Raw genomic sequence first — 25,323 nt, forward strand, 5'->3', positions numbered from 1 at the left:
GGTGTGTCTGTGTCTCTGTGGAAAATCCAAGCATTGATTGGTACCCTATGAAAATAATCACGGAATGTTATTTGTAACTCATTAAAAAAATATATGGCTTGCAAAAATCTTCCATGAAAGAATGTTGCTTAATTAGCAGTAGCACTATATAATTGGTCTTCAGCTAGATTCTAAAATGTCAGGGGAACTATATGATAATTAGGAATATTAGTAGGTTTGAACTCATGATTTAATACAAATTATTTAAAGACGGTTTAATTACTGTGAGAATTTTATATGAAGTTTGGAAATTAAATATGACATTTATGTATATTAGTTACAGGATAATAAGGATATTGTACCAAAAGTTGATTAAGGATTGGCTTGAATTAATAGTAATTCATCTTTATTTATTCCCTGAAATATTCCCAGGGTACCCATTCCTCCTTAACCTTATCAAAAGTCTTGACTCTTTGCTGGCCATTGTTACAGTTTCGCACTTGGCAATTGTCGTTGCTGTTGCTCTCTTGTTATTAATCATTATAAAAACGTATAATTGTTGTACTACTCACTACAGTGTAATATGCACGACATTGTGACAAAGGCTGGGGTACTGGGGTAAGCACGACCTTGACCGCGTAGCGTAGCGTCCAACATGTGGTATACTTAATACTTAATTGGCCACACTCGAGTCACAGCCACAGATGGGAGCCAGACTATGTTTGCTGTGCTGTGCTATGCAAATTGCGAACCGCCCAACCAACAATTATGTAAAACTATAACAAATTAAATAATAACTTTTTGCGGTCACATGCTGGCCCAATCAAATTCAAGTGAGTCGAACTAATCACCTCTGTGGCATTCCAGAGTCCCGTCCCACTTCACTTGTGAAATTTTGTTAGCCAGAATTCGGCAGACAAATTTCAGGTCCCGGGACTCAGTGACTATTTCCCCATAAAAATCACATAAATCAAGAGGGGAAAATATATATTGAGTCGAGTTTGAGCTTTGGAAAATTGACGGCTTTTAATTTCGACTTTTGAATGATTTGTTGGCAATCAAAGAGTTTTGGGCGTTGCTTGGGAAATGCGAATTGGATGGATATTTCCCAATTGGGAGGCCATTAAAATGCAATTACACTAGGCCGTTAGTAGAGCTAGGCGGTCGGTCAGCTGCGGTTGGAACCAGGCCCAGAAAACCCAACAAACCGAGTGGGTGGCAGTTTTGGTCTTGTGGCTTTTGGGCAGGTCGCTCGATCCAACGATCGATAGCCACGCAATTTGGCATCCTGTGTCCGGTGTCAATCAAGCCGCCTTCGATTTAGATTTATGCGACAATTTGGCCAGCATTTGCATAACGCCCCGGGTCCGGGCCGAATCACGAGGTGTTGGCTCTGGTGAAGGGTTCCGACTTGGACTAAGCCGCGTTGATATGCAGATTGTCCCCCAATCAGCGGCGATGCCCAGGGTCAAAGCCAGCCACAGAATTGTCGCCATCGTAATTGTTTATTGATTTATGCGTCATAAACTTTAAGCCGCGCTTTGTTCGCCCTGGGAGACACAGAACCCTCGGCTTGATGCCAAAATTCGGATCAAAACATTTTGATTCCAAGGCCCAAGGTGTAGTAGCAAGCGTTTTGCAATTCTTTTCACGCCTCGTGTTCTCGGCAGATCTTGTGATATGATAGAGGAATTAAGCATGGCTATTAGGAAATCTGGCAGGCCATTCCAAAGCCAGTAAATATGATTTACCTCTGTTTCCAATTGATTTCTCCACGTAAGTTACGCATACGCCGAGTGTGCGCGCGCGATAGCAAATCAGTTAAAAATTAATGCATGCAAAATACAGTCAAAGCAGCTGTAAGACTCTAACTGGCCAACTGCACTATTAGCCCGGCCAGTCTCCAGGCTCAGTGTGTTTGTCAGTTATTAAAGTGAGTAATTTTTCACGGACCGGAGCCAGGGTTTATTTGGTGCGTGGAGAGGCAGCTTCGATTGATCATTGCCTGCGAGCAACAGCATTTTCCACACCTACGGATCTTTATATCGGTAATGAGCTGTCAGTCAGTCAGTCAGCCAGTCGGCTGGTCAGGCTGATTGATAATCAAGTGCGTGCTTGGCTTTTAGAAAGGATTTGCAGATCAGTTAGTACTGGGAAAAGAGATATGTTTAATGGGTTTAAAAGATTTGGCTAGAGGAAATTGTGCGTTCTACGAATTGGAGTAGTTTTTAAATTTCAATATTTCTTTATTGATTAAATTTTAAATGTATTATGGCACCATATTAATGGTATCATTGGAAGAATGGAACCATACCATGTATGCTGTTTGCTTAAACATTTTTGGGTAAAGATGTTTCTATATAATGCGTAATACCTATAAATATAATTTAATATTTTTAACAATTTTAAAGGGAATATAAATACATAAATACTTGAAATTCGAAAAATAAATCTCACAAGTAAGATGCAAAATGTTAAGAAATTGTTAAGATATTGACTACCTTTTATCTCCTACGTTTTCTACCTATAAGTCTGTTATTCTCAGGAATAAAACACTATATTTTGCATAGTTAATTGCCAATTTACAGCTAAACAATATTTGTAAGTATTACTTTGGCAGAACCAAAACCAGAATTAAAAGTAGCATATTTTCTCAGCTGGAAACCGGTGGAAAACAATTGTTTATTTCCCCACCGACATGAATGGAAATATAAAAAAAAATCCGTTAGAGCAACTGCCGCCGCATGGAAGCCAACAATAGCTGACAAAAAATAAGAAACAAAAAAATAGCAAATTGAATTAAATGCCCATAGAGGTTTTCCATGAAAAGCACTGGGACTGGGGACTGGGGGACTCTGGTCTAAGCCGAAAACCACCGCGTGACCGATCGCGACTGATCTCTATCGCGATCTGCTTGCCGGTCGGCAAATGCACAAAGCTTCGGGCGTGTTTCTGCGATTTGCTCTCCCTCTCTTTGGGCCAAGATTTGTCAGAATATTTCTCATGTTGCGGGTATAAATACGAGGGCAAGTCGAGACGTCTAAGCATAACACATTCGACTACTCAAGAAGTCAAAGCATCAAAACAAAGCCTGCAAAATGTTTAAACTGGTAAGACCGGGCTAACCGCAAGGATACCACCAAAAGGACTATATACGATTTCTGCTCTCCAGATTGCCCTCATCTCTGCCCTGTGCGCCGTCGCCAATGCTGGAGTGATCGCGCCCTACAGCCATGGTTATGGACTGGGATACGGTGCTGCCCTGGCCCCCGCCTACGCTGCTCCGGCCGTGATCTCGCACGCCCCCATCATCAAGAGCTACGCCGCTCCCATTGTGGCCCACCCGGTGGCCACTTCTTATGCCAACACCTACAAGGTGGCCACTAAGGCCATCCCCGTCGTGCACGCTGCTCCACTGGTCCATGCCGCCCCTCTGGTCCATGCCGCTCCTGCCCTGCACACCACCTCTACCTACCACGGCGGCTATGGCAACTACGGATACGGTGGTCTGGGATACGCCGGCTACGGTGGTCTGGGATACGCTGGCTATGGTGGACACGGATACCTGCACTAAGGATCTGATGCTGAGGAAACTAGGCCCCCGTTGACGACCCCTTGAAGTGGAGAATTCGCATTTTGCTGCCGTCAAAGTGTTGAATTTGCATGTGCATTTCGTAGTCAGAGGCAGAAAAACAAAAAAAAACCTTGAATTGTGTACAAATTTCAAAATCCTCAAAATCCCAAAAAAAAAAATCCAAGAACTCAACTAGAGACAGAGACACCTAGAGAACTAAGGACATATACGCGGGAGGCGGCGAGAGCGAGAGATTGAAGGAAGGATCAAGTTTCGTTGATTTTGCTATAAAGGTGCAATTCCCTGCCCTTGTGGCTTTGACACTTTCTGTAAATAAACGATAAATGACTCTAAACACTAAACTATAATGGGTTTTATTTGTTTTGAAATATTTAAGGATTTCAGTCTATAATGATTGATACTAAAATCGGGAAAAATATAAGAAACAAAGTTGGCACAAGATAATTTAAATAATAGTTAAAAATGCATATACTAAGGTACTTATTTTCGCAGAAAAACCTTTTTGTAGGTACAAAATATATATATCACCAAAATAATAATGGATAACTTTACTTAAAAATATATACAATTATATTTTAAATACTTAAGTTAAGGCATAAAGCAAAGGAAATTTTTGTGTACTCTTTTAATGCATCAATGTTTGAACTATTTTATTTAACACAGAATACTTCTTTGATTTCTTAAATAGTATTATTTATTTTCTTTTCAAATATTTATATATCTGTACACTATATAGCTTAAGCAAGACTTAATTTTGCTACAAAAATATTTAGCTTTTAATAATACCCTCCATAAAATGCTTTTTAAGTTCAATCTCAAAAGTTCTATTAATACGAGATCAAATTACTCAGCAGCTTCGTCACGAAAATCTCACATCCAGCCACCTGTTTCCATCGCCGAACTGTTAATTCACTGCAGCGCTATCCCCACGATTTTTAACTCCCATTCGGCACTTCAATTGCACTTCAAATTAATTTAGCAGCTTGGGAAACTCGCTCGATTCATATCGCCAGCCATCAAGTGTTTTGAAACTTTCAAAGGAAAAAAACAAACAAGAAAAATCAAAATAGCTAACAAAATTGTTTTATTGCAACGCCCCGGCCAAGTGGTCACTCCCCCCGCCCCCTGGCAATTATCATCGCGGAGAAACGAAAGACTCAAGCGACAAACGCGTGCGGCCGTCAACAGGTTGAGCGGGGTAAAAAAAAATGGGGGAAAAGTGCGTTGAAATATCTATTTATTAATGCCCGGCCAAATGTCTCAGCTAAATGCTTTTTGCCTGGTTTCGCAAGTGAAAAATGGGAGCACATCAAGAGCTGCTCAGAAGTGAATTGAGCCACTTAATTACCTTTTTAGCCGTCCGGCTGATCCTGGCCCGAAAAAAGCCACACATAATTCATGCGAAAATTGAAAAGTCTTGTATTAATATTTGCCTCGTGGCGAATTGAAAATCGATTTATGATTTTAGCTAATTTATTGCAGTGTTTACAGCCCAGTGGAACTGCGACTTTGAAGGGTGGGGCTTGCTAAATATAATTCATAGCGCGCAGCGTAATAATAATATAATAATAACAATAAGCCATTGTTGGCGGCTCTTCGACCTTGACAAAGTGCACAACTCAATTTGCCCAAGACAAGTTTAATTCGTCTCAGTTCGGTTGGGAATAAATTATGCCGCCTGATCATAAACCATGTCATAATTATGGTTACACCGACGATGACATCGTTGCCTTTGGCCAGTCAAGCGATAATTTGGCAACAGCCTTGGGAGACTCGCAGATTCGTAGATGCGGAGATTCGCAGACAAAGGTGGGCTAAACTTCTGCTTCCTACATCTCCCATTCCATTGAATATTCATTCAAGCCCGTCCGCCGAGTGACACTAAGTGGATGCATTTTGTGGCAGCTGCTCTCATGGCACACATGCACCGGCTCTCAGCGAATTCCCACAACCTCGTGCATACCTGTTGATGTTGTTTTCGAGTGAAAATCCAAGCCCTGCTGAGCTCTACGCTTTTCCCTTGAGTTTTTCCGGTTAGCCCGAGAGTATGCTAAGCTTAATTGAATTATTCAAGTGGAAAGTTGTTTGCATTTTGCTCTGCTTCTGTTGAGCATTATTAACAATCCATTGACTTGGTACACAGGGCAAGGACCTTTTCCAGGATGCACGGACCAGCTTGATTTAGCCCCAGGCATTGCAATTAAAACCTGCATTGAAATCGTATTCTGGCGAAACATGATTCCCCGGCACAGTGGACACAGAAAGATGGAAAATTAATTTCAAAGGGTCAAGCCAGGGATAGCTGATCCCTGGCCGCAGGAAAAGAACACGTTCTGCTCGTGTTGACCTCGACCAGGGACATTGACACCGAAGGAATAGAAGCCACCCACTTCTCCACTGCCCTTCTTGCTCTTAATTATTTCGTTGTTGTTTGCAAAAGGGAATTGCAGTTGATAATCTAATGCAGTAGCGCCAGGGAGCCCACACCAGATGACCTTGCATTGCCCCGAGTTCGTTGACTGCCCACACTGCGTATGAGCAATATGGAAGGGTTTATGAATTCTATAAATATCAAGTATACGTTCAATTGATATTGAACATAAAGCTGCAATCAGTGCGGGAGCCGTGCTTTCATTACACAAAATAAACTAAGTTTGCCAAGGGAAATTGATTCAATTAAAACATGATTTTCCTTATTAAGCAAACTTACTTGAAATTGATTAAATTAAAGGATGATTTTTTTTAATAGGCAACCTTACTTCATTTTCCTTAAATTTATGTAAATTCCCCCCAATAAGTTAGCCACATTGTAGCATATTTTCCAGCTAACAAACACCCAGTTGAGTGAATCCAAGCAGCTTTCAACAAAGTTTGGTTTTCGTGGTAGGGGAACTCGCATTTGTTGCCGCGAAACACGTGCAACGATTTAGTACGCATTACATTATATGTATGCGATGATGATGTTGCCTCAAGAGCACCTGTTGCCATCAGCAGTGGCAATCGCGGGGCAACCTCTCGAGGAGCTCTCAAGAGCTGGGCGTGTGCTCCACTTGGCGCGGCACGGGGAAATCTTCGTGGAAAGCTCGTTGCTTTTCGGTTCAGCGAAGGTGAACATATCGATTTCTGATTTAGCCACTTTGTTATGGTAATTTCGCCGGTTTCCCCCGGTTTATGGCCCGGCCCAACCCAGCCTCCCCACCAAACTTCATTGTTTTGTGTTGACAATTTCGATGAGCGCGTGTCGCGCATTTGGCAGCCAATTTAATTGGCCACCCGTGCGGGAATTTCGCCTGTTTACGACAGATTCAGTCTTTTATGGAGCACGAGTTGCCCGCTTTTGGGCCGTTGCTTCGACCCCCGAAATGTACTGCCAACTTTTGGGCTTGGCCCTGCTAATTGAGAGCTTTGCCGGCTTTGTTGGCGGCGGTAATAAATCGACTTTTAACTGGCGTGTGATATTTTGGCATTTATATTTCGGCAACGGTCATCAATCAGAGTCATAAGGCATAAAAAGGTGCCTGGAACGTGATCGCAATGGGTTGTTGCAACTGCCAGTGCGACGCTGACGGCGGCAGTAAAAGTCTCACTGCACTTGGTAAATGTGATCCATGGATATATGGCCAAGTGAAGTGTGTTCATGCTAATGGCACCTGAACTCGACTGACTTATCTTGGTTGAGATATCAAAATGTAGGGGCTTAATTTGAGCTGTGATTAGAGGGTTAGCTTGGATTTATAAGGCTCATTGGATGATCAGACAAAAAGGAAATAAAACAGATGATATGACGCATCCTGGTTTAAGTACAAATTTTTTTTATTAAAGTAAATTGTGTAAAGTATATAATTTTAATTTGTATAAATAATTTAATTTGTATTAATAATTTAAAACCAAAAAATTCAGAATAAATACAAAGAAAATCTTAATTTTGTAAAGTCACATTTTAAAGCCTTCTCTTTCTAGAGTCAGTTTTTAATACATCAAAAATTTAACTAATTAATTAATTAAAGAATCGCCCTAATTAATTTATATAAAGGTTGGGTCTCCATCCCACTTCCCTTGAAGATGGGGCATTGCAAAACTTGTCGCATGCATTTGCCGCACGATTCGCTTGTCGATTGCACGTCGTGCGCAGATCCCTTAATGGAGTTTTTACTTTTCGTACCCCAAGTACCCGCACTCCTCCCCGAAATCAGCATAATGTGAGCGACGCAACTCTTGGATCGTGGTATATAAACCTGCAATGGTCAACCAAAATCGATTCATTACGTGTGAAAGTGTCGAAGAGAAGTGACTTAATACGGAAATTGAAAACGGAAGAAAGCATAAAGGGCCAAAAATGTACAAAATTGTAAGGGCAAAGTGAAATAAAAGTATTTAATAATATTTAAAATATAATATATTTAATATTTTTATTACTTAGAGTACTCTGCTGTTGAGTGTTCTGCTGTGGCTTGGCTCTCCTGTTCTCGGAAGCTTCTTTCACGGCCCATCTGCCGTGAGTGTGCCTGTGGGTGTACCAGTGCCAGTGCCATTTCCGGTGCCTTCGCCAGTTCCGGTTCCTGCTCCAGTGGCTGTGCCCACACCTGTGGCGGTTCCTGCTCCCGTAGCTGTTCCTGTCTCGGATACTGTGACTGTTCCAGCAGCCTTTAGTGCTCATCATGCCTTTGCTTATGGAGCACCAGCTCCTCCGGCCATCTTTAAGTACGCAACAGCTTATGAGGCACCTCAGCCCGTTATCAAGTATTCCTTGGGAGCACCAGTGACCACAACAACCACCACTTACTCGGGATTTGCAGCACCAGCGCAGGCTCATTATGCTCCACCGCCAGTGGCTCATTATGCAGCTGCCCCGCCACCAGTTGCTCACTATGCCGCTGCTCCACCGCCACAATTCCTAACGAGATATGCTGCCCCGCCAACCGGTTACCAGTTTGCAGCTCCTCCGTCCTATGGCAGATACAAACTCCACTTTGGGTCACCGCCTCCTCACACCCCGGCAGCTGTTTACGGAGCTCCTCATCCTCCTTCTCATCATTCTCCCGTCGCCTTTAACACTCAGGGCTGGTAACTCGAGAAACCCCAGATGGGCTTAGCTCATTATGCATAACTATGAATGATAATTTCCTCAAATTAGCAATTAATTAAATCTAAATAATGTTGTTATGTTTCGTATTATACGCGAGTCGTGAATTTATGCGAAGAACGCGCAGCGTAGCGATTTAATTATGCTTATATCGAAAAACCCATAAATAATTCAGATGTTTTCATGGCTTCGAGCAATTTTCGGCATCGCCAATTTTGGTCAAAGGCGAGGCATGACACTGAGAGGGCCCCAGACCCAGACCGAGACCCAGACCGATCAACGGTTATTAACTCCAACGGCTCCTCCTGACCAACTGACCTAACTCAACGTGTGAACGAGAGAGTCGAGCTCGCAGCCAATTGGGTCAATAGTTAAACGAGTCGATAAACATCTTAATTACACTTCAAGCCAATGGGAAATAGGTTGAAAAACAAATAAATTTATGATTTCCGTGTTCGGCGATTGAATAATAGGTGTCATATTTGCCAGTTAAGAAACTGGTTTCCTGCATAAACATTTAATAATCTTAAAAAAATGTTTTATTCATTGATATTATTTTTTTCTGTATTAAAATTCCCTAAATCTCGGCGAAGGGAATTAATTAAAATTAAATAATTATTACACTTTGAATAGAAAATGAAAAAAAATAATATACAAATACAATAAATAATTTTTTATTGTATCTAAATTTTTATTAAATTAAAAAAATGAACAAAATATTATTCCACTTTTATTTTTTAAAAATGTTTTTTTTTTTTTTTTAATATAAAAATTTAAATACATTACTTAAATAATAAGCTTTTTGAAATAGGTTTAGAGTGCCTTCAGAAATGTTACTTAATTTGTTTTCCCTTTCAATAAATTCTACGCTTATTATATATCAAATAACCCCCTTTCGTTCAGTGTAATCCAAAATTAGATGCGCATAGATTGTGATTATGCCCCACCGGCTGAGGTCAATCTTCGACGAGAGCCTCGCACCGCACAGAAAGAGAGCCAATCAAATTCAGAGATATAGACAACAATCGCGTCTTTAGCATGCAAATCTCGTACCTCATCGCTCCGATCCGCCAAAGTCCTCAGTTTGGGCTGGGGGCTAATGGCTTTTATGTTTGTGCGGCTTTTCTGGCAGGAGTCACATGACGCTCTCGGTGTTTAATAAGCTCAAATGCTGTAGACATGCAGAATGGCTAAGAACAGGGGCTCAGCCCAGAGGGGGCTTGCCAAAATTCAGAGTCGAACCCCTGCAAAAGTCACACTGAGCCAGTGGATGTGACTTTGTTTAGTTGCATAGTTCGGATGCCAATAAAAATGACCAACATTGATTTATATGCAAGGCAGCCAAATATCAATATTATCAATAGACAAAACTGCTCGGCAACAGCTTTGTTAAGCCACCGAAAAGCCAACAATCAAACAAAGTAAATAAACAAAGGCAACAAAATGCCAAAAAGCTTCGTCTTGGCCTGCACTCGAGCGTTGTGGCTTCCAAAAACATTCGAAATCAAAGAAGGCAACAGACTGAGAGTGAGAGAGGGCAACAGGTCTGAGAACCGATGGCAGAGCTCCTCAATACGCATATAAAAAGCATCTTCAGCGGCCTCACCAATTTTAATCAGCAGCCACAGCTGCGCCTGCGAACATCAACGAATTAATACTCCGATCGGTGGCTGGATTACATCGAAAAATAATACATTAATTTAAGAACAAGAACTTAAAAAACAGTGCTGTGACAATGTCTTCCAAAGTGAGCGATAAGTGTGATAAAAACACGATCAAAAGGTTTAATTGAACCTCTTTCAGTTCTCCTTTTTGTGGATTCTGCTGCTGCAACTTCTCAGCCTGGCTCTGGCCGACGTCTCCCACTTGGAATACTCCATCACGCCCAGCTCCCAGTTGGCCTACTACCATTACCCTGCTCCCAGCAGGCAGCAGCAGCCGGCTGTCCAGCGAGTAGTCCAGCAGAGGTACCAACAGGTGGCGGCCAAGCCTCAACCTCAGCAGTATCACCAGGTGGCTCGTCAGTTTGCTGAACCTGCCCTGGAGCAGGCTGCCTTTACCCAGGCACTTACCAGTCAGGGTTATGTGTTCGGAGCACCCTCAGCTCCCCTCCAGGTGGCCTCCTCAGCGCCCCAGGCTCAGGCGACAGCTCCAGGCGGTGGAGTGGCCACAGGAAGAGCCTTACCCTCGGCGGCTGTGGATGCCAATTCTCTGAATCTCAAGCTGCCAGTGCCCTTTGGCATTGCTCCCTTGAATGTGGCCCAGCTGCCGCTGCAGGCCGGAGCCCCCTATGCCAGTGTGCCGAGGACCACGGGCCTCACCTCCTATGGGACACCGCAGATCCAGAGGCGTTAGTCCGCCCATCCTAAATAGGTCCTAGAATAATAAATATTACATTAAAAGAGAGAAAAGGAGTGAGCCATCCCGACTGATCATCAAACTGCGGTGGCTTCTCCTCCTAGTGAATACCACAACACACATTGATAATAAACTTGCCATCTAAGCTTAGCTTTTTGGTGTGACTTGTGAGTGCTTTTTTATTGGCCATTTTTCGTCTCATTGCCATCGATGGAGACTGCATTTGCATAATGTTTTGAAGGTCGCGTCGCAGACATGGCTCAGAAAAAAAAGAGGTCTGCGTTTACACCTTTCACTCTCCTCGGATGGTTTAATGGCTGGGCATTTACATACATATACACATCAATCGGGCCAAGAGATCTCCATCATTCGCTCCCCACAATGGGGCCTTAAACTTGGCATTGGAAATGGCTGAGAAAAAACGAGACAGCGAAAAAATGAACCTAACTAGCAGTGCCTAAGATCTGACGTTTATTTATGAAAGCCAATTAAAGTCAAGTGTCATTGATCAGATCTGGGAACGGAACTGGGAACTGCAAACTGGGACCGGGATCTATATAGATGTTTATGGGGGATAGAACCTGCTTTCCCGCGAAAACAACAAACAGGAATTCGAATGTGATCTGCATAAATTTGGTTTCCGAAAATCCATTAAAATCAAACGGTATTGACGACAGCCAAATAATTCTTACTTCCCAAAGGGGACATCATCATCGCCACTGAAGGGGCTCTAAATCAGTTTTTGGTGCTGCAATCGAATGAAAAATCTCGACTAGGAAGTGAGCGGTTACCACCGATCTCAAGTGAAGTGTCGAAGATGATGATGATGATGGGCAGCGGTGAACATATTTCCGCGCTTGACTCACTGGAAAATCGGCGGCGTCATCGGTTGAGAATTTCAGTCCAGAAATTGTCTTGTGAGAGGTCAGGCTCGCAGTACCACCTGTGGTTACTACCAAGATTGGATCAATCGAATGCGGATACAGACCAGAGTATACAGTTACATGCGTGGGGCAACTCGATCTGTGGATTGTCGGATAAAATATATATCTCTCGCCCTCTCGACTCGTCACCAAAACGGCCTTGAGATCGTCGTCATCGTCTGCGGATCGGATTCCAGAAGCAGCTGAAACAGAGATGCTCTGTCCAAGTTTAAAATTAAAGAATTTGTAAAAGAAAAAATATGAATTATTTAAATTATATAAAACTGAAGATTGTAATGCAAAAGATTTTGTGATTTTAAATAAATATTTACAAATAAGTACTAAAATCTGATTCATCTTATTTAGAACTGATTTAAGAGATTGTTTTTCAGGTTATAGTTTCTTTTTTTATACGAAAATACCCCTCTCCTAAAGGGTAAAACACTGTAAATCGCAGAGCCAGCAGTTCATCAGATGACGAAGATGCTGACCAGGCTAGCACGTGACCAAGAGAGCGGTGACTTCGATGGCTCATTAAGTCCGCAAGCCGGTTTTGGCCACATGATCGCCTCCACTCACTCACCCCCCGCTTGCTCGCTCTCCTCTGGCCAATTAAGTCGGCTCGCAAAGATTGAGGCAACTCCATCCATTCAGCGGCACCTTCATCACATCCTGTGGCCAGATGGCGTCAAGGTCAAAAGGGGCTGACACGAAAACAAATGAAGCCTCGGCGGCAAGGATGAGAGGGAAATTTACGAGCGCCTTTTAGTGGCAACTCTCTGCTGGCCATTAAAAAGCGAACTAATGAGACATTTAGTGGGCCGGAATGGCAGCCCAGCGGGGAACGGCAATTTTTAATAGCCAATTTGGCTTAGATTGCGTTCAATTCAATGCAAGACGACACACATTGATGGCCCAAACAGACTGCAAATTACGCATAGACAGTTCAGCCACCAAGGGAGCCTTTGGCTGCATACAAATGTCGATCAAGGCACTGGAAAAATTAAAGACAAAGTAATTTAGAAGCAAGTTAAAGTCCTCAAAAAATAAATCATTTAAAGTTTTCAAATACTTTCAGCCTGTAAATATGATTAAATAGAGAAATCAATTAGCTTTTAGTAATTGTAATTAGTTTTTTTAATTTATTATCCTTGGGTTTGTGCTACAAATTTCTCCCTGTGCACCATTTCGAGCGACAACTTGGACAACTTCCGACAATACATTGGGCAATTGAAGGCGGATCACGTCTTGGCCAAATGGCGATCATGTATGCTGGCTGGCACTCGCCCAGGTGGGCCACCAGCAGCTAAAGAAGAAGCGACCAAAAAAGTCGGCTCAGACAGAATGTCCCCCAAAGAGCACGGATATGGGCACGAGCTATATAAGCCACTGAGCTGGCTCCCAATGGACATTATCGCTCAAGAGCTTTAGAAACCATCAACCCCCAGCCAGCAAAATGTACAAGTTTGTAAGTTCAACAAACCAAAAGGGGATTAGCTCCAAAAGGAAAAGGATTATGTTACTGATTGATTCGTCTATTTCCAGTTGGTCATCGCCGCCCTGATTGCCTGCTCCGCGGCCAAGCCCGGTGTGGTGGCTCCTCTGGCCGCTGCTCCTTTGGCCTATGCCAATGCCCCGCTGTATGCCGCCGGCGGCAGCAGCCAGGTGGATGTTCGTAACAACTATGATGGCACCTTGTCCTCCTACACCACGGCCCCCTTCGAGTTCACCGCTCCCTACTCCAGCCGCTATGTGTCCGGCATCCCAGCTGCTCCCGCTGTAGTGGCCAAGTATGCAGCTGCTCCCCTGGCTGCCCCAGTGGCTGCTCCCCTGGCTGCCCCAGTTGCTGCTCCTCTGGCTGCTGCTCCCTACACCGCTGCTTATGCCGCTCCTTATGCTGCTCCCTATGCTGCTCCCTATGCTGCTCCCTACGCCGCTGCCTACTCCGCCTATCCCTACGCCTCGCCCTACCTGGCATCGCCCTACACCGCTCCCTTCGCCGCCGCTGCCCCCGCTCCAGTGGTGGTCTAAGGACGCACCTGTGAACCAAGACAATCTCTAGACAATTCCTGTAAACAATTTTGTGATTAAAAAATGACAAATTAATTATCAATCTATAAAGTTTCATGTTTAATGGGGGAAATATTAGTTGAAATAATTATTTTTCAAGTTAATTACTTTTATAAAAATTGGGAAATAATTTAGTTAGACATCATTCATTGGTTAAATTATAAAGAAAAATCATGAAAGAATTCTTATGGGAAATTATTTTTTGAATATCGATTTTAAAGTTTTAAATGTATTTTCTATAAAATCTTGAATATTTAAATTAATAACTTCCTGGTTTTTAAGTAGGTTAAACTTTAGTAATACTTACAATTTCAGGAATTTAAGGAATTCATACTAGCTTTTATTTTAAACTATTCCTTTTAAAAGTCTATATTTTCTTACCAAAAGCTTTTAAACCTATTTTAATACAAAATAATTTAAAAATACCCTTTTTTTAATTATTCCTGCGGTAAATCCTAGTTAAGTCAGCTTTCATAGACTCAAGAAAACCCTAAATACGACTTAGGAAAATATATAGTAAAAAAGTTTGTAAATAAAGCAAAATGCCTGTGTGATTGCGTTGCCACCTTAGGCGCAATCGATTGTTATTTATGGTAAAAGCATTATTTATTGGCTATCATAATCATATTCCACGTTTGGATAACTTCAATGTCTGGGCCCGATACTATTATATAATCATGGGCCGTGCTTTCAAATCGGCCAAGAAGTTATTGGCCCCTCGGCTGATCGGTCGCAGTCACGACTTGCTGACCAACTAAGCCGGATTGGGACTGGGATACCCAACCCAGGCAAGCCGCCCATAAAGGCTATGAAAGTGAAGAAATGCAAGTGCAAGTCTTTTGACTGAATTTCCCTATAAATATTAATGGCTCTTGACAATGGAGAGACATTGGCAACCGAACCAACAGGTCGAGCACATCGATCGACAAGCTAATTCCCCCAAGAAACCAAAGAAACCATCCACCAAGCAAGATGCGGTCACAGACATGGGTGAGAGGATTTGATTAGGACTCTTGATAACGGAGATTCTTAATTATAATTAATTATTTTCACAGACATTTGCCTTGGCCTTCCTTTTGGTGGCGGCTGGTGAGGCTAAGCCTTCGCATCATCACTTTAATCACCACTTCAATCACTTCGATGGACACCATTTGGAGGCACTCCATGCCCTGCCACATCACTTGGATTACGCAGTGCAGGAAGCCGTTCTACCAGCTCCAGCTCCAGCGCCTGTGCTTCCTGCAGTGGCTCCACCTCCAGCCTTTGCCCCTAGTCCTGTTTATGGTCCTGCATCACCGGTTTATGGTCCTCCACCGCCATTGGATGGGCCACCAGCACCGGTGTTTGCACCTCCGGCACCTGTTTTCACTCCTCCGGCTCCAGCTTTCCTTCCTCCAGCTCCTGTCTATGCTCCGGCACCGCTTCTTCCAGCTCCAGCTCCACTTTTGCCAGCCCCGGCTCCTCTTTTACCTGCCCCAGCTCCTCTGTTACCTGCTCCAGCTCCCCTGTTACCTGCTCCAGCTCCAGTATTTCCTGCACCTGCATGTCTGCCCGCTGCTGCACCACTTCTGCCGGAATTCCACCTGCCCACCGTCCACCACCATGTGCTGCCGCCTGTCGTGGAAGCAGTTCCCTTTGCACCCAGTTATCGGGCCATTCCCGGACCCAAGACAACGACCCACAAGGTGTCCATTGGCTACGCCTTTCCCAAGTTGCTGGCCAAGCCGCATGTCCACTTGAAGGCCCTGCCCCTGAAGTGGGCCCATCACAAGGACTGGTCCTTGTTCTAGAAACCCATAAGGATGATGGAGAACTCACCAAAGAATCATCAAAGTCAGCTAGTAAATGTTAAATATTAATCTACGAATTAAACAATAATTTATCGAATATAATTAGTTAAATAAAACGAAAACTTGTATATAAATTTGACAGTTCTTTCAAGAAGTTACCTAAGTGGGAGTTAAATATTAAACATTTTACCTTAATGGTCTTAAAATATATAAAATAATGCCTTCAGCTCTTGGAATTCCCAGATGGTATTGCAATGACTACCAAAATAACCGAAAATAAATACCAAAACCCAAAAGAATTTAACCAGAAGTGATAAAATCATAGTCACAGTAGAAATTAGCCAAAAGCAACATAAATTATATCTGATTCAGACTCTCATTACGAACCAGACGCGTCGTAATGCCGCCAAATTCGGCCAATACACACACTGGTGTAAGTGTTGGTAACACAGAAATGTTGTTAGTGAATTTCCAACCGCACGCAACAAGAAATCAAATCAGAGATTCCAGACACAGACGCGGCCCAAACACGCGACAATCGTTGCAGAGCTGGTAAAAGAGTGGCAATTCGATTAAATGATTTAACCAAGCGGCCGTTGGGGGTGGTAACACGTACATACATACACTTATTATGGGTAAATACTGTTGGCTTAAGCCCAGTGAAAAAAGGTGGGAAGAAGCTCGGCCCGCAAACGAAATCTTGCCCAACATTGGCCTAGGTTATGGTCGGGAATTGCGTGCAATTATGAAAGTGTCGTTTTCGGGGACACTGCGACGTAAGAGGCGACCAATTGATTATTAAGTACACCCGATCCAACCTTCATCGACGCCCAATATAGAAAGTCTTCCAAGGTGTTTTCGTATGCTTTGCCACGGATTATCCGCGGGCAACAGAATTATAAAAGCAATGCCCGCCAGACAATTGGACATCACAGTTCGGTCTGCCCTCCAGCTAATCACAGCTACCTAATCCTCAATTCAAGCAAAATGTTCGCCAAGATTGTGGTGAGTTTTCGGGAATATCTTCTTCAGTGGATTTCCTCCAAGGATACTTATTTTTGTGTTAATTTCTGCTTTAGCTCGTCGCCCTCTGCGTGGCCACTGCCCAGGCCGGTCTTCTGCCCTTCCATGCTCCCGCTCCTCTAGCTGCGCCACTGGCTGCTCCGCTGGCTGCTCCTCTGACTCCATTTGCGGCTCCTCTGGCCGCACCAGTGGCTGCTCCTGTGGCCACCGCCAGCGTGGTGGCTCCTTATGCCTCCAGCTTCAATGCCCACCGCATCAACCACGCCGTGGCCTATCCTGTGGCTCCAGTTCCAGCACCAGTGGCCTTCGCTGCTCCCGCTCCCCTGCCCGTTCCTGTGGCAGCTCCTGCGCCGGTGGCCTTTGCTGCTCCCGCTCCTCTCCCAGTGGCTGCTTCCTTGCCAGTGGCTGCACCAGCTCCAGTTGCCTTCGCTGCCCCTGCTAAGGTTGGATTCGGTGTGCCCGCTTTTGCTGCTCCCGCTCCTGCCGTTGCTGTGGCTGCTCCCCCCAAGGTGGCCTTCGCTGCCCCCGCTCCTGGGGCTGCTCCTCTGGCTGCTCCTCTGGGCTTTGCTCCTGCCCCGGCGCCCGTGGCCTTTGCTGCTCCCGCCAAGTTCGGATTTGCTCCGTTCGCAGCTCCAGTGCCAGTGCCAGCGCCTCTGGCCTTGGCACCCAAGTTCGCCGCGCCCGCCCCGTACTTCTTCTAAGGATTTAGTCACAGGATCACTCAGCTCACGCCCATCCGTCCTATTAGCTTGTAGAACTTAGTCCAAATCATCATCCCCAGACAGCATCAATGCTTGGCGAATAAATAAATCATAAATTGAATTATTTAATGTGTTTTTCGGGGGTTACTAATATATTCTTAAAAGAAAAGGAAGGCCAAGAATATTGATTGTTGTTGTTGATATTGTTTTATTGAAGAAGTATTCAAAAATCGGTATCAGGTTCAGCGACCTCAGGACCACCAGGACAGATCGCCTCAACCATCCAGATCAGGCATTTCTCGTAGACAATCTTCCGCAGTTTGTCGGCCATTAACTTGGTTATCTCTCCATTCTCCGTCATCTCCTCAAGGATGCTCTCCATCAAGGCGTCGCGAAACACTGGATAGGTCATTTCAGCGAAGTTTCTCTTCTTTGCAGCTTTATTAAAATATTTTGTTCTATTAATAATAAAAGCTTAGAAAACAAAAACCTTTTCACAGGCGAAACCAAAATGAAAGTGAATAAAAAATTCTATAGAAGTTGTCAGTACAAAAGTTTACAAGGGTCAATCGATATTATATCGATGAGTAATAGTATATTTACACCGACCTGGGTTACCTATCGAAATCGAAATTAACGCAATAACGCACAGCCTGGTGTAAATATGCCCTAACTTTCGAAACTTACAACCCAGAATTTTTTAAAGGAGTTGCCGCTGGATTTCTTTAAGAATACTATTTTAAATTAAACAATAATTTAGAATTTACAAGAAATATTAGAGGAAAGCTCTGCGAAAATATTCTTTTAAAAATTATTAAAATATTTCATATTATTTTTATATATTTTGTATTAAAAATATTATGTATTTTATGTAAATATAAACATGAAACATTTATTAACAAAGCTGAAACTGTTGTTTTTTTATTTATTATATTTTATTTATTTTGTTTTTGTAGTTCTATATCAAATTATAATATATTCTTATCTCTAATCCCCTCTCGATTCTCCTAGAACCGCGAATGCTTCACATGACCAATTCGCTGGAAAAGCGGAACATGCTCGTAGGGCGTGTGAGAGATGGGCACGGAGTCGTAGGTGACGTGGGCAATCTTGGTGAGTGGCGCAACAATGGTGTAACCCGGATGCTGGGCCAACTCCTGAGGCGTGGAGGCCACCGGCAGAGGATGATGGTAAACCAATGGATGATGGTAGATAACCGTGGCGGCCAGGCCAGCACTCAGAAGGGCGAATAGCACGAAAATCTTCAGGGTAGATGTGAGATAATAATTCCTAGAGAATCTGACTAATTGGCCCGTTTACCTTGAGCATTCTCTTTGGTGATTTTCTCGCTGGGACTGCACTTGGACTAAACAGAGATCGGCCGAAGGCCAATGAATTTATAGGCTCGTCTTCATCGCTGCATTTCCAACTTCTCCCCCCACCTGGGATAACAGTTAGGAACCGGTTGACACTCCCCTTGGAGTAGTGTTCCAACTGCATTTCCTTGGGGAACCTGTTGCAACATCCCATATAGTAAGTAGTAGCCACATCTCCCACTACTCCACTGGGCCTTTGTCCCCTTCTCTTCGAGAAAAACCCGTTTTCAAGTTCAAGTTTAAAGCGTCCACGCCGCCAAAGATTGTCAAAGTGTCAGTGACTCTTTTGTGCACTTAATTATGCCTTTTTTACATTTCTTCGTTTTTGTTTTTGTTAAGTTTTTGTCTCTTTATTTTTATTTATATTTATTTGGTCGCACGTCTTCGAATCTGGCTTTTTTTCCCCGTTTTTATTGTCTCTCAAGACATAATCATTGCCCAATCTTGTGTTTTTGAGCTATTTTTATGTGGCTCTCGGAGGTGTCAAGAATTGATTAGTTTGCCTTCATTTAGCGGCGATTTGTGCTCTTTAAGCTCAAGCTGTTATAATGGCTGTATTTATAATATAGTATGGCATACCCTATATATAAGGTTTATGGCTAGATTTTTCTTATATGGAAAAATATAAACTTTTATAAATTAAATATCATATATCTGGGCAGAAAAAGAATCCTCTAAATAATTACAAATATGATTCAAACTTTGAATACTTCAGAGATTCCATTATAAGTCTCGATTTTTAATTTTCTAGAAATTTCTGACCCGTTCTTTTATAACCTTTCTAATGTTTTTCCGCTAATTTAATATTAAATTTTATTTAATAAAAGGGCATCTGAAGATATACTTGTCTTCTTTAGACACTGACCAAACATCCGAGGCGCATTGACCCCAAACCAAAGCCACAGTTCTTAGCCAAATTTGTTTGGAGTCACATGACTGAATCGCTAGAAAAGGCCACCCACTAGACCTTAGCTGCCCACAGGTAGAAATAAATACACACAAATAAAAAAAGTAAGAAAAAAAAAACTGAAACTGGAACTATTGTAAACTGGTAAATGCCAAACTCGATTGCAGATTATACAATGGAGGCCCAAAAGGCGAAGCCACGGCCCAAACGCAACGAAAACAGGTGTTGGAACTTGGTTTTCTTGAAAGCCTGTGGCCACTCAGGATGGCTGCTCACTTGGGCAACTCCAATGAATTAGATTTAATTTGCGTTGTTGCACTCACTGCTCATTAGATCATCGATGTCCATATTGGGGATGCAATCCGCTGCACTGGGGATTGGTATAAAAGAGACAGGCCGGGATCAGCGGCAGTAACACATTCGGTCCAGCCTCTCTAGCAGCAGCGGAAAAACTATAACCAGCAACATGTATAAAGAAGTGAGTAGAAAAGGATATCTAAAGGATAAAGAAATACCTTAATATCTATAGGATCTTAGATATACTAATTTAGAAAGCTCTCTAAATGAATTATTTATGGCAATAAATTAGTTTAAATAACGAGAAATAATAGCCAATTAAAGGCAGCTTAGAAGAACACTAATAAAATCGTAAATAAGTTTAGATAATAAAAATTCAAACCCGTCATATTAGCTTATTCAAGCTACATTTAAATAATATTTGTTTAATATATTAACAAAATTTCTGGAATGAATTAAGGTGTGTCTTTTCTTCTTAGAATATTCAAAGAGTATTATATGATTTGCCATTCAAAATGCAAATTAAAAGTTACTAATTTTATTTTGATTTGATGAAAGAAATAGTTATTAAAGTATTAAACTTTCGACTTAATATCTAATTTTCTAAAACGAAATAATATATTTTTATTTTTTATTATTTCCCAGCTGATACTTGTGACTATCCTCTGCCTGACGGCCAGCAGCCTGGCAGCTCCCGCTCCAGAACCCGCACCTGAACCAGCTCCTGCTCCAGCTCCCTCGCCCAGCATTGGATTGGGCCTGGGACATGGTTATGGGGGATATGGTCTCGGACTTGGACTAGGAATCGGTCACATTGGCGGCCTCTATGGCGGTCACTATGGAGGATTGGGTTTGGGCCTGGGACTGGGCTACCATGCTCCCATCGTTTCCAAGACAATCATTGGCAAGAGCTATCTGGGCGGCTATGGATTAGGCCTGGGTCACGGATATATTGGAGGCTATGGAGGACACGGACTCTACGGACATGGCCTGGGTCTCGGTCTGGGCTACGGACTGGGCCATGGCTATGGCTACGGCCATGGCTGGTAGAGATGTCAATCCGGATTCAAGCCAAGTGGAGCCAAGGCGAGCGTGCAGCATGTGAGAGCTTCAATCGAGTCATTTACTTCGCAGTACCAAGCATTACGATAGCCTTAATCAGTCAATCACTCAGCAAGTCAATAAATCAATAGACAAAACGAATAACCATAAAGCAGTAATAATATGCGTTGGAAGTGGGAAAATGTGATGTAAAGTCAAAAGTTTTGGAATGTTTTTTCAGCGGATTATTCGTAAGATTCTGAAACTAATGGGAAAATTATAAATTATAATACTTAAGGGGCTATGAAACTATTTCTTTCACCAAGTAAAAGTTTGAAATTTAATAAAGAGTCGTTCTCGTAAATAATCACAAATGATTTAATTTAATTAAACCTCTTAAAAAAAGAAAAATCGAAGATTTTTTTTATAAAATCCGAATTATAATTCAACATCAAACTCACATATTTACATAGTTTTAGCTTTTTGTACAAGAAAATCTCTGCTCCTTCCTCTATCTCTCAGTTTTCTGGCTGTGTGCACTCAACTTCTCCTTCCTCCAATCCAAGCGAAACGAAAGCGATGCAGAAAACGATGCTGGACGGGATTCTTGACCATTTACCAACCATGAAGACCCAACTGAGGATGCGCCAGACCCAAAGAACCATGTGCCAGACCCAAGGGACCATGTGCCAGGCCCAAGGGAGCAGGGGCCAAGGACAACGGAGCATGAGCCAAGGACAGCGGGGCATGGGAGACGGCCAGCGGAGCATGAGCCAAAGCCAGAGATCCATGGCTCAGGGCAGGCGAGGCGTACACAGCCGGTCGGGCAAGAGCTGGGGCGGCATAGCTAAGTCTGGGTGCCAGTCCATAAGAGGCGTACGAAGGAGCGGCTAGGGCATGTCCGTAGGAGACGGCCGGAGCAGCTCCCAAGTATCCAGGGGCACCACCCAAGTATCCTGGAGCGGCGGCAGCGCTGGCCAGGCAGAAGACGGCGAAAACGAACTGCGGGGAGATAGAATGTATCCAGTTACACATCAAGGAGCACCTTCAAAGGACTTACGTATTTGAACATTTTGGGGTTTGTTGCTGACTGAACTCTTGGCAAGAACACAAAGCTGAATAATGCCGCTGTCAGAAGCTCAAATGCTTTTATAGCCCAAACCTGGCCGAAATTGTGGCCCGAGAACGGATTCGAGCTGGGGAGACCAACGACCAGGCCCAGAGACCTGGCCAAATGCACTTTTACTTTGCTTCGATGGAGAGACTCGGCCCAAAACTGAGTCGGCGGCCCAGAGAGCCATGCAAAGCTGGCCGGTCGAGCCAGGCAGAGATGTAGATGGAGATGGAGGCGACAGCGACAGCAACTGCGACTGGGACCCGAAAGAGCACTGCCTGGCCCCGCCCCAGACAACGCGGATGTTGGTCTGGCCTGCGATTTGTCATACCCTTTTAGTAGGGGTTGTCGGATTTCTAAGGATTTTAGAAGCAAAAAAGATTGCCTTCTTGAATAAGCATTAGATAATCAAAGGTAATAAATGGTATCCCTGAAATATCCATCAGTTATCCAATAATTATTCACTTAATTTTATAATGTTAATAAATATAATTTGTTAAAGCAACAAGTAGCCTAGTTAGAGTATCCCAACTTTGCTATTCAACCTCCTCTCTATTTTGATTTTGAATAATTTCTGATACGTTTGTTTTGCTTTTTTTCTATTTACCATTTTGCACGACAAGGTGTGTGTGAGAAAAACTTAAATTGCATTTTGTTTTCTGGCTTTTTCGATTCTTTATTTTCGTGCAGCCAACAAGTTTCCACTGAAATCATTTAAATAAGCCGCAGCGAATGCGTGAGCTGTTAGAAATTTTCACAGTAAATGCTCGAGCATTCGGAGTCTTAAAGTCTTAATTACAACACAGAGCGCAGAAATTAATGGGCGTGGCAGTTACACACCTGTGCGTAAGACCCGATGCCGGGCCAGACTCGTTTCGAGACCGCTTTATGTGGGGCACAAAGTCAAATTGGCACTTATGTGTGCTTAGAACAATATAAACGATCTCCGGCTGAGGCAGAGGCGTTGGCAAGGTCGTTCTGTAAGGGGGAGAGCGGATTTTTCTACGCCCCTGGCGAGGGTAACTTATGATCTGGAGGCCATAACTCATATACGACAGAGTGCAGCAACAATGCCGAAGGAGTTGTGGCTGCCAGTTAATTGCCAGTGACTTTTTTTTGCCCACTCTATGCATAATTTCCACAGCGCTTTACGCAAGCCCAAAGCACTTAACACTTACCAAAGGGGTTTCAGGTGTTTCAGGGGGACTTTACAAGGGGGCACTACTCGCACTCCTGGCACTTGTTGAAGTCCCCGCCCTGCTGGCGATACTCGAACCCAGGCAAGCGTGATTTTAACCCTTTTCTTTGCAAGGGTAATAAAATAAAAAATAATAAAATAAATGATATGTTAAAGTATAAAATAAAGTATAATATAATATGATATAATAATATAAAAAGTAGCTCAAGAAAGATTTTCGATTCTAACTAAAATGAATTTTGACTTTAAGCTTTGCAGAATTATCATAAAAAAATATAAATAATTTGTTTTTGAATTGTGTTTAGTTTATGTGTAGGGTTTATTACCAACCCAGCCACAGTAGGCTCTACAGGGTTAATAGAAAAGGCTTAGGCCTCGTCCAGAAAAGCCTGCGGACAAATCGAAAGGCAGCGATCTGGTGACAATTACTAGGTGGCTGGGCATACATAAGGGGGGCGGCAGGGTACAGAAGGGGTCCTTGGCTGTCCATGCGTAACACGAAGGGGATTTGCATACGCATACGCCGTGTGGGCGCTACAGGCCCCCAGGGGACTGGCTAGCCGAAGTTCTCCGCCCGAATTGCGCTTTTGGGCTGTAAATCAAACTTGCCAAGCATTTCAATTAAGAGCCTCCCGAGATCCGGCTCGGGGTGTATGTATCTACACAGTGCGAAAAATCGCTGGCAATTAATTTCATGGCACTTGTGCAACACAGCGATTAAATCAAAATGCAATTTATTGGGCACCCAACTTGAAATCCGATCTTGAGCCGGCTTTTTTGCTCTTTTTGATGTCTCCGCAAATTGATCGCAGCAAGTTCTAATCGCAGGCTCGGTCATTATTATTATCGTTTCAATGCTCTCACGCCCGACAGTGTACGACTGTCAATTAGACAAGATTGTTGTAATCGCCGGAGCAGTCGCTTGCCAGCGGGGCGTAATTATATATCTGAGCATAATAGGCCTAGAAGTCTTGTCCCTTGTTTGTCCACTCGATGTGCGTAGCCAAGTTGAAAGGAGGCGGCAGGTGGGGTTGGGTAAAAAAACGAATGGGGGATACTCTTGCTGTAAGACACCTTATTTTATTATTGCAGGGTAATATTTTTTTAGTCAGATGCTGGCGAACAGTGCAATTTGCAATTTTTATAAGGGGTTACATCGTTAGAATTGTCCAAAATGTTAAGTTCAGTATGTAGATTTATTGACCTTCTTCTTTAATAAGTTATGTTTTAAAGGGTCAAGTCAATATCCTCAACTATAACCTAGGAAATCAAAATTCCATAGTGGGGCTTCGGCAATTACAAGTTCCCCCTCTCATTATTAATTAAGGCGTGACCATCAAGACAAAAGCCAGTGTTAAAATTTTAATTTAATTTTCTGACTGCAGCAGCAGTAAACGGAAACAAGTAAATTACCTGCAAGAGCCGCAGAACGTGCAAACGGATGGGGTTTCTCAGGGGAGGGCGTGACAAAGGCGTTGAAAACATCGAAGTAAATTTGAAATCAGCAACCCAAAGACTTGAATTAATTTGCAAAATTTTCGTTTTAGCTAAATGTCGTTCTCCTGATTTGATTTTCATACTTTTGGCCGTTGCACGCGGCGCATGAATAATACCAGAGTTGGCAAAGAGGCGTGGCTTCGTTTGCTTTATTGATTGTTCGTGATTAGCAAAATGCAATTTAAGCGGCGCCTTTTAATTAAGTGCAATATTCGCAGCAGCAGCAACAGTAGAAGTTAGTTGTTAATAGTTGAAGGAGGCAGCCAACGACCTCTAAGCCGCGACACACGCAATTTCCAAGCAAAATAATAAACACTGCCGTTGGCTGGCCATTAAAACTATAGTTCATGGAATGGGTGGGTAGTGGGGGC

General features: G+C 43.1%; 9 protein-coding genes across 9 annotated transcripts; 7 read left to right on the forward strand and 2 right to left on the reverse strand.

Annotated features, from left to right (window-relative positions):
* The first annotated feature begins 2,943 nt into the window (after positions 1–2,943).
* On the forward strand, positions 2,944–3,915 carry LOC108078662 (cuticle protein 10.6). The gene is made up of 2 exons (XM_017172592.3): positions 2,944–3,089; positions 3,152–3,915. The coding sequence occupies exons 1-2, from the start codon at positions 3,078–3,080 to the stop codon at positions 3,551–3,553; spliced, it is 414 nt and encodes a 137-aa protein (XP_017028081.1). The 5' UTR covers positions 2,944–3,077; the 3' UTR covers positions 3,554–3,915.
* Positions 3,916–7,855: 3,940 nt separating this feature from the next.
* LOC108078625 (uncharacterized) lies at positions 7,856–8,642 on the forward strand. The gene is made up of 2 exons (XM_017172548.2): positions 7,856–7,922; positions 7,995–8,642. The coding sequence occupies exons 1-2, from the start codon at positions 7,911–7,913 to the stop codon at positions 8,640–8,642; spliced, it is 660 nt and encodes a 219-aa protein (XP_017028037.1). The 5' UTR covers positions 7,856–7,910.
* A 1,642-nt stretch (positions 8,643–10,284) lies between these two features.
* On the forward strand, positions 10,285–11,130 carry LOC108078626 (uncharacterized). Its single transcript, XM_017172549.2, has 2 exons — positions 10,285–10,404; positions 10,461–11,130. The coding sequence occupies exons 1-2, from the start codon at positions 10,393–10,395 to the stop codon at positions 11,010–11,012; spliced, it is 564 nt and encodes a 187-aa protein (XP_017028038.1). The 5' UTR covers positions 10,285–10,392; the 3' UTR covers positions 11,013–11,130.
* A 2,223-nt stretch (positions 11,131–13,353) lies between these two features.
* Positions 13,354–14,032, forward strand: LOC108078627 (cuticle protein 10.6). The gene is made up of 2 exons (XM_017172550.2): positions 13,354–13,406; positions 13,484–14,032. Exons 1-2 carry the CDS (start codon positions 13,395–13,397, stop codon positions 13,967–13,969), a joined length of 498 nt encoding a protein of 165 aa, XP_017028039.1. The 5' UTR covers positions 13,354–13,394; the 3' UTR covers positions 13,970–14,032.
* Positions 14,033–14,912: 880 nt separating this feature from the next.
* Positions 14,913–15,841, forward strand: LOC108078567 (uncharacterized). Its single transcript, XM_070285831.1, has 2 exons — positions 14,913–14,998; positions 15,064–15,841. Exons 1-2 carry the CDS (start codon positions 14,981–14,983, stop codon positions 15,796–15,798), a joined length of 753 nt encoding a protein of 250 aa, XP_070141932.1. The 5' UTR covers positions 14,913–14,980; the 3' UTR covers positions 15,799–15,841.
* Positions 15,842–16,702: 861 nt separating this feature from the next.
* On the forward strand, positions 16,703–17,614 carry LOC108078624 (skin secretory protein xP2). The gene is made up of 2 exons (XM_017172547.3): positions 16,703–16,803; positions 16,878–17,614. The coding sequence occupies exons 1-2, from the start codon at positions 16,786–16,788 to the stop codon at positions 17,520–17,522; spliced, it is 663 nt and encodes a 220-aa protein (XP_017028036.1). The 5' UTR covers positions 16,703–16,785; the 3' UTR covers positions 17,523–17,614.
* Positions 17,615–18,529: 915 nt separating this feature from the next.
* On the reverse strand, positions 18,530–18,884 carry LOC108078628 (uncharacterized). The gene is made up of 2 exons (XM_017172551.3): positions 18,843–18,884; positions 18,530–18,784 (listed from the first exon to the last, which is right to left on the reverse strand). The coding sequence occupies exons 1-2, from the start codon at positions 18,849–18,851 to the stop codon at positions 18,530–18,532; spliced, it is 264 nt and encodes an 87-aa protein (XP_017028040.1). The 5' UTR covers positions 18,852–18,884.
* Positions 18,885–20,239: 1,355 nt separating this feature from the next.
* On the forward strand, positions 20,240–21,152 carry LOC108078609 (glycine-rich protein). Its single transcript, XM_070285398.1, has 2 exons — positions 20,240–20,283; positions 20,748–21,152. Exons 1-2 carry the CDS (start codon positions 20,272–20,274, stop codon positions 21,150–21,152), a joined length of 417 nt encoding a protein of 138 aa, XP_070141499.1. The 5' UTR covers positions 20,240–20,271.
* A 510-nt stretch (positions 21,153–21,662) lies between these two features.
* Positions 21,663–22,273, reverse strand: LOC108078608 (cuticle protein 70, isoforms A and B). The gene is made up of 2 exons (XM_017172529.2): positions 22,204–22,273; positions 21,663–22,145 (listed from the first exon to the last, which is right to left on the reverse strand). Exons 1-2 carry the CDS (start codon positions 22,213–22,215, stop codon positions 21,759–21,761), a joined length of 399 nt encoding a protein of 132 aa, XP_017028018.1. The 5' UTR covers positions 22,216–22,273; the 3' UTR covers positions 21,663–21,758.
* Between the last annotated feature and the right edge of the window lie 3,050 nt (positions 22,274–25,323).

Source organism: Drosophila kikkawai, chromosome 3L (genome assembly GCF_030179895.1).
Source record: "Drosophila kikkawai strain 14028-0561.14 chromosome 3L, DkikHiC1v2, whole genome shotgun sequence".
Lineage (NCBI taxonomy): Eukaryota > Metazoa > Arthropoda > Insecta > Diptera > Drosophilidae > Drosophila > Drosophila kikkawai.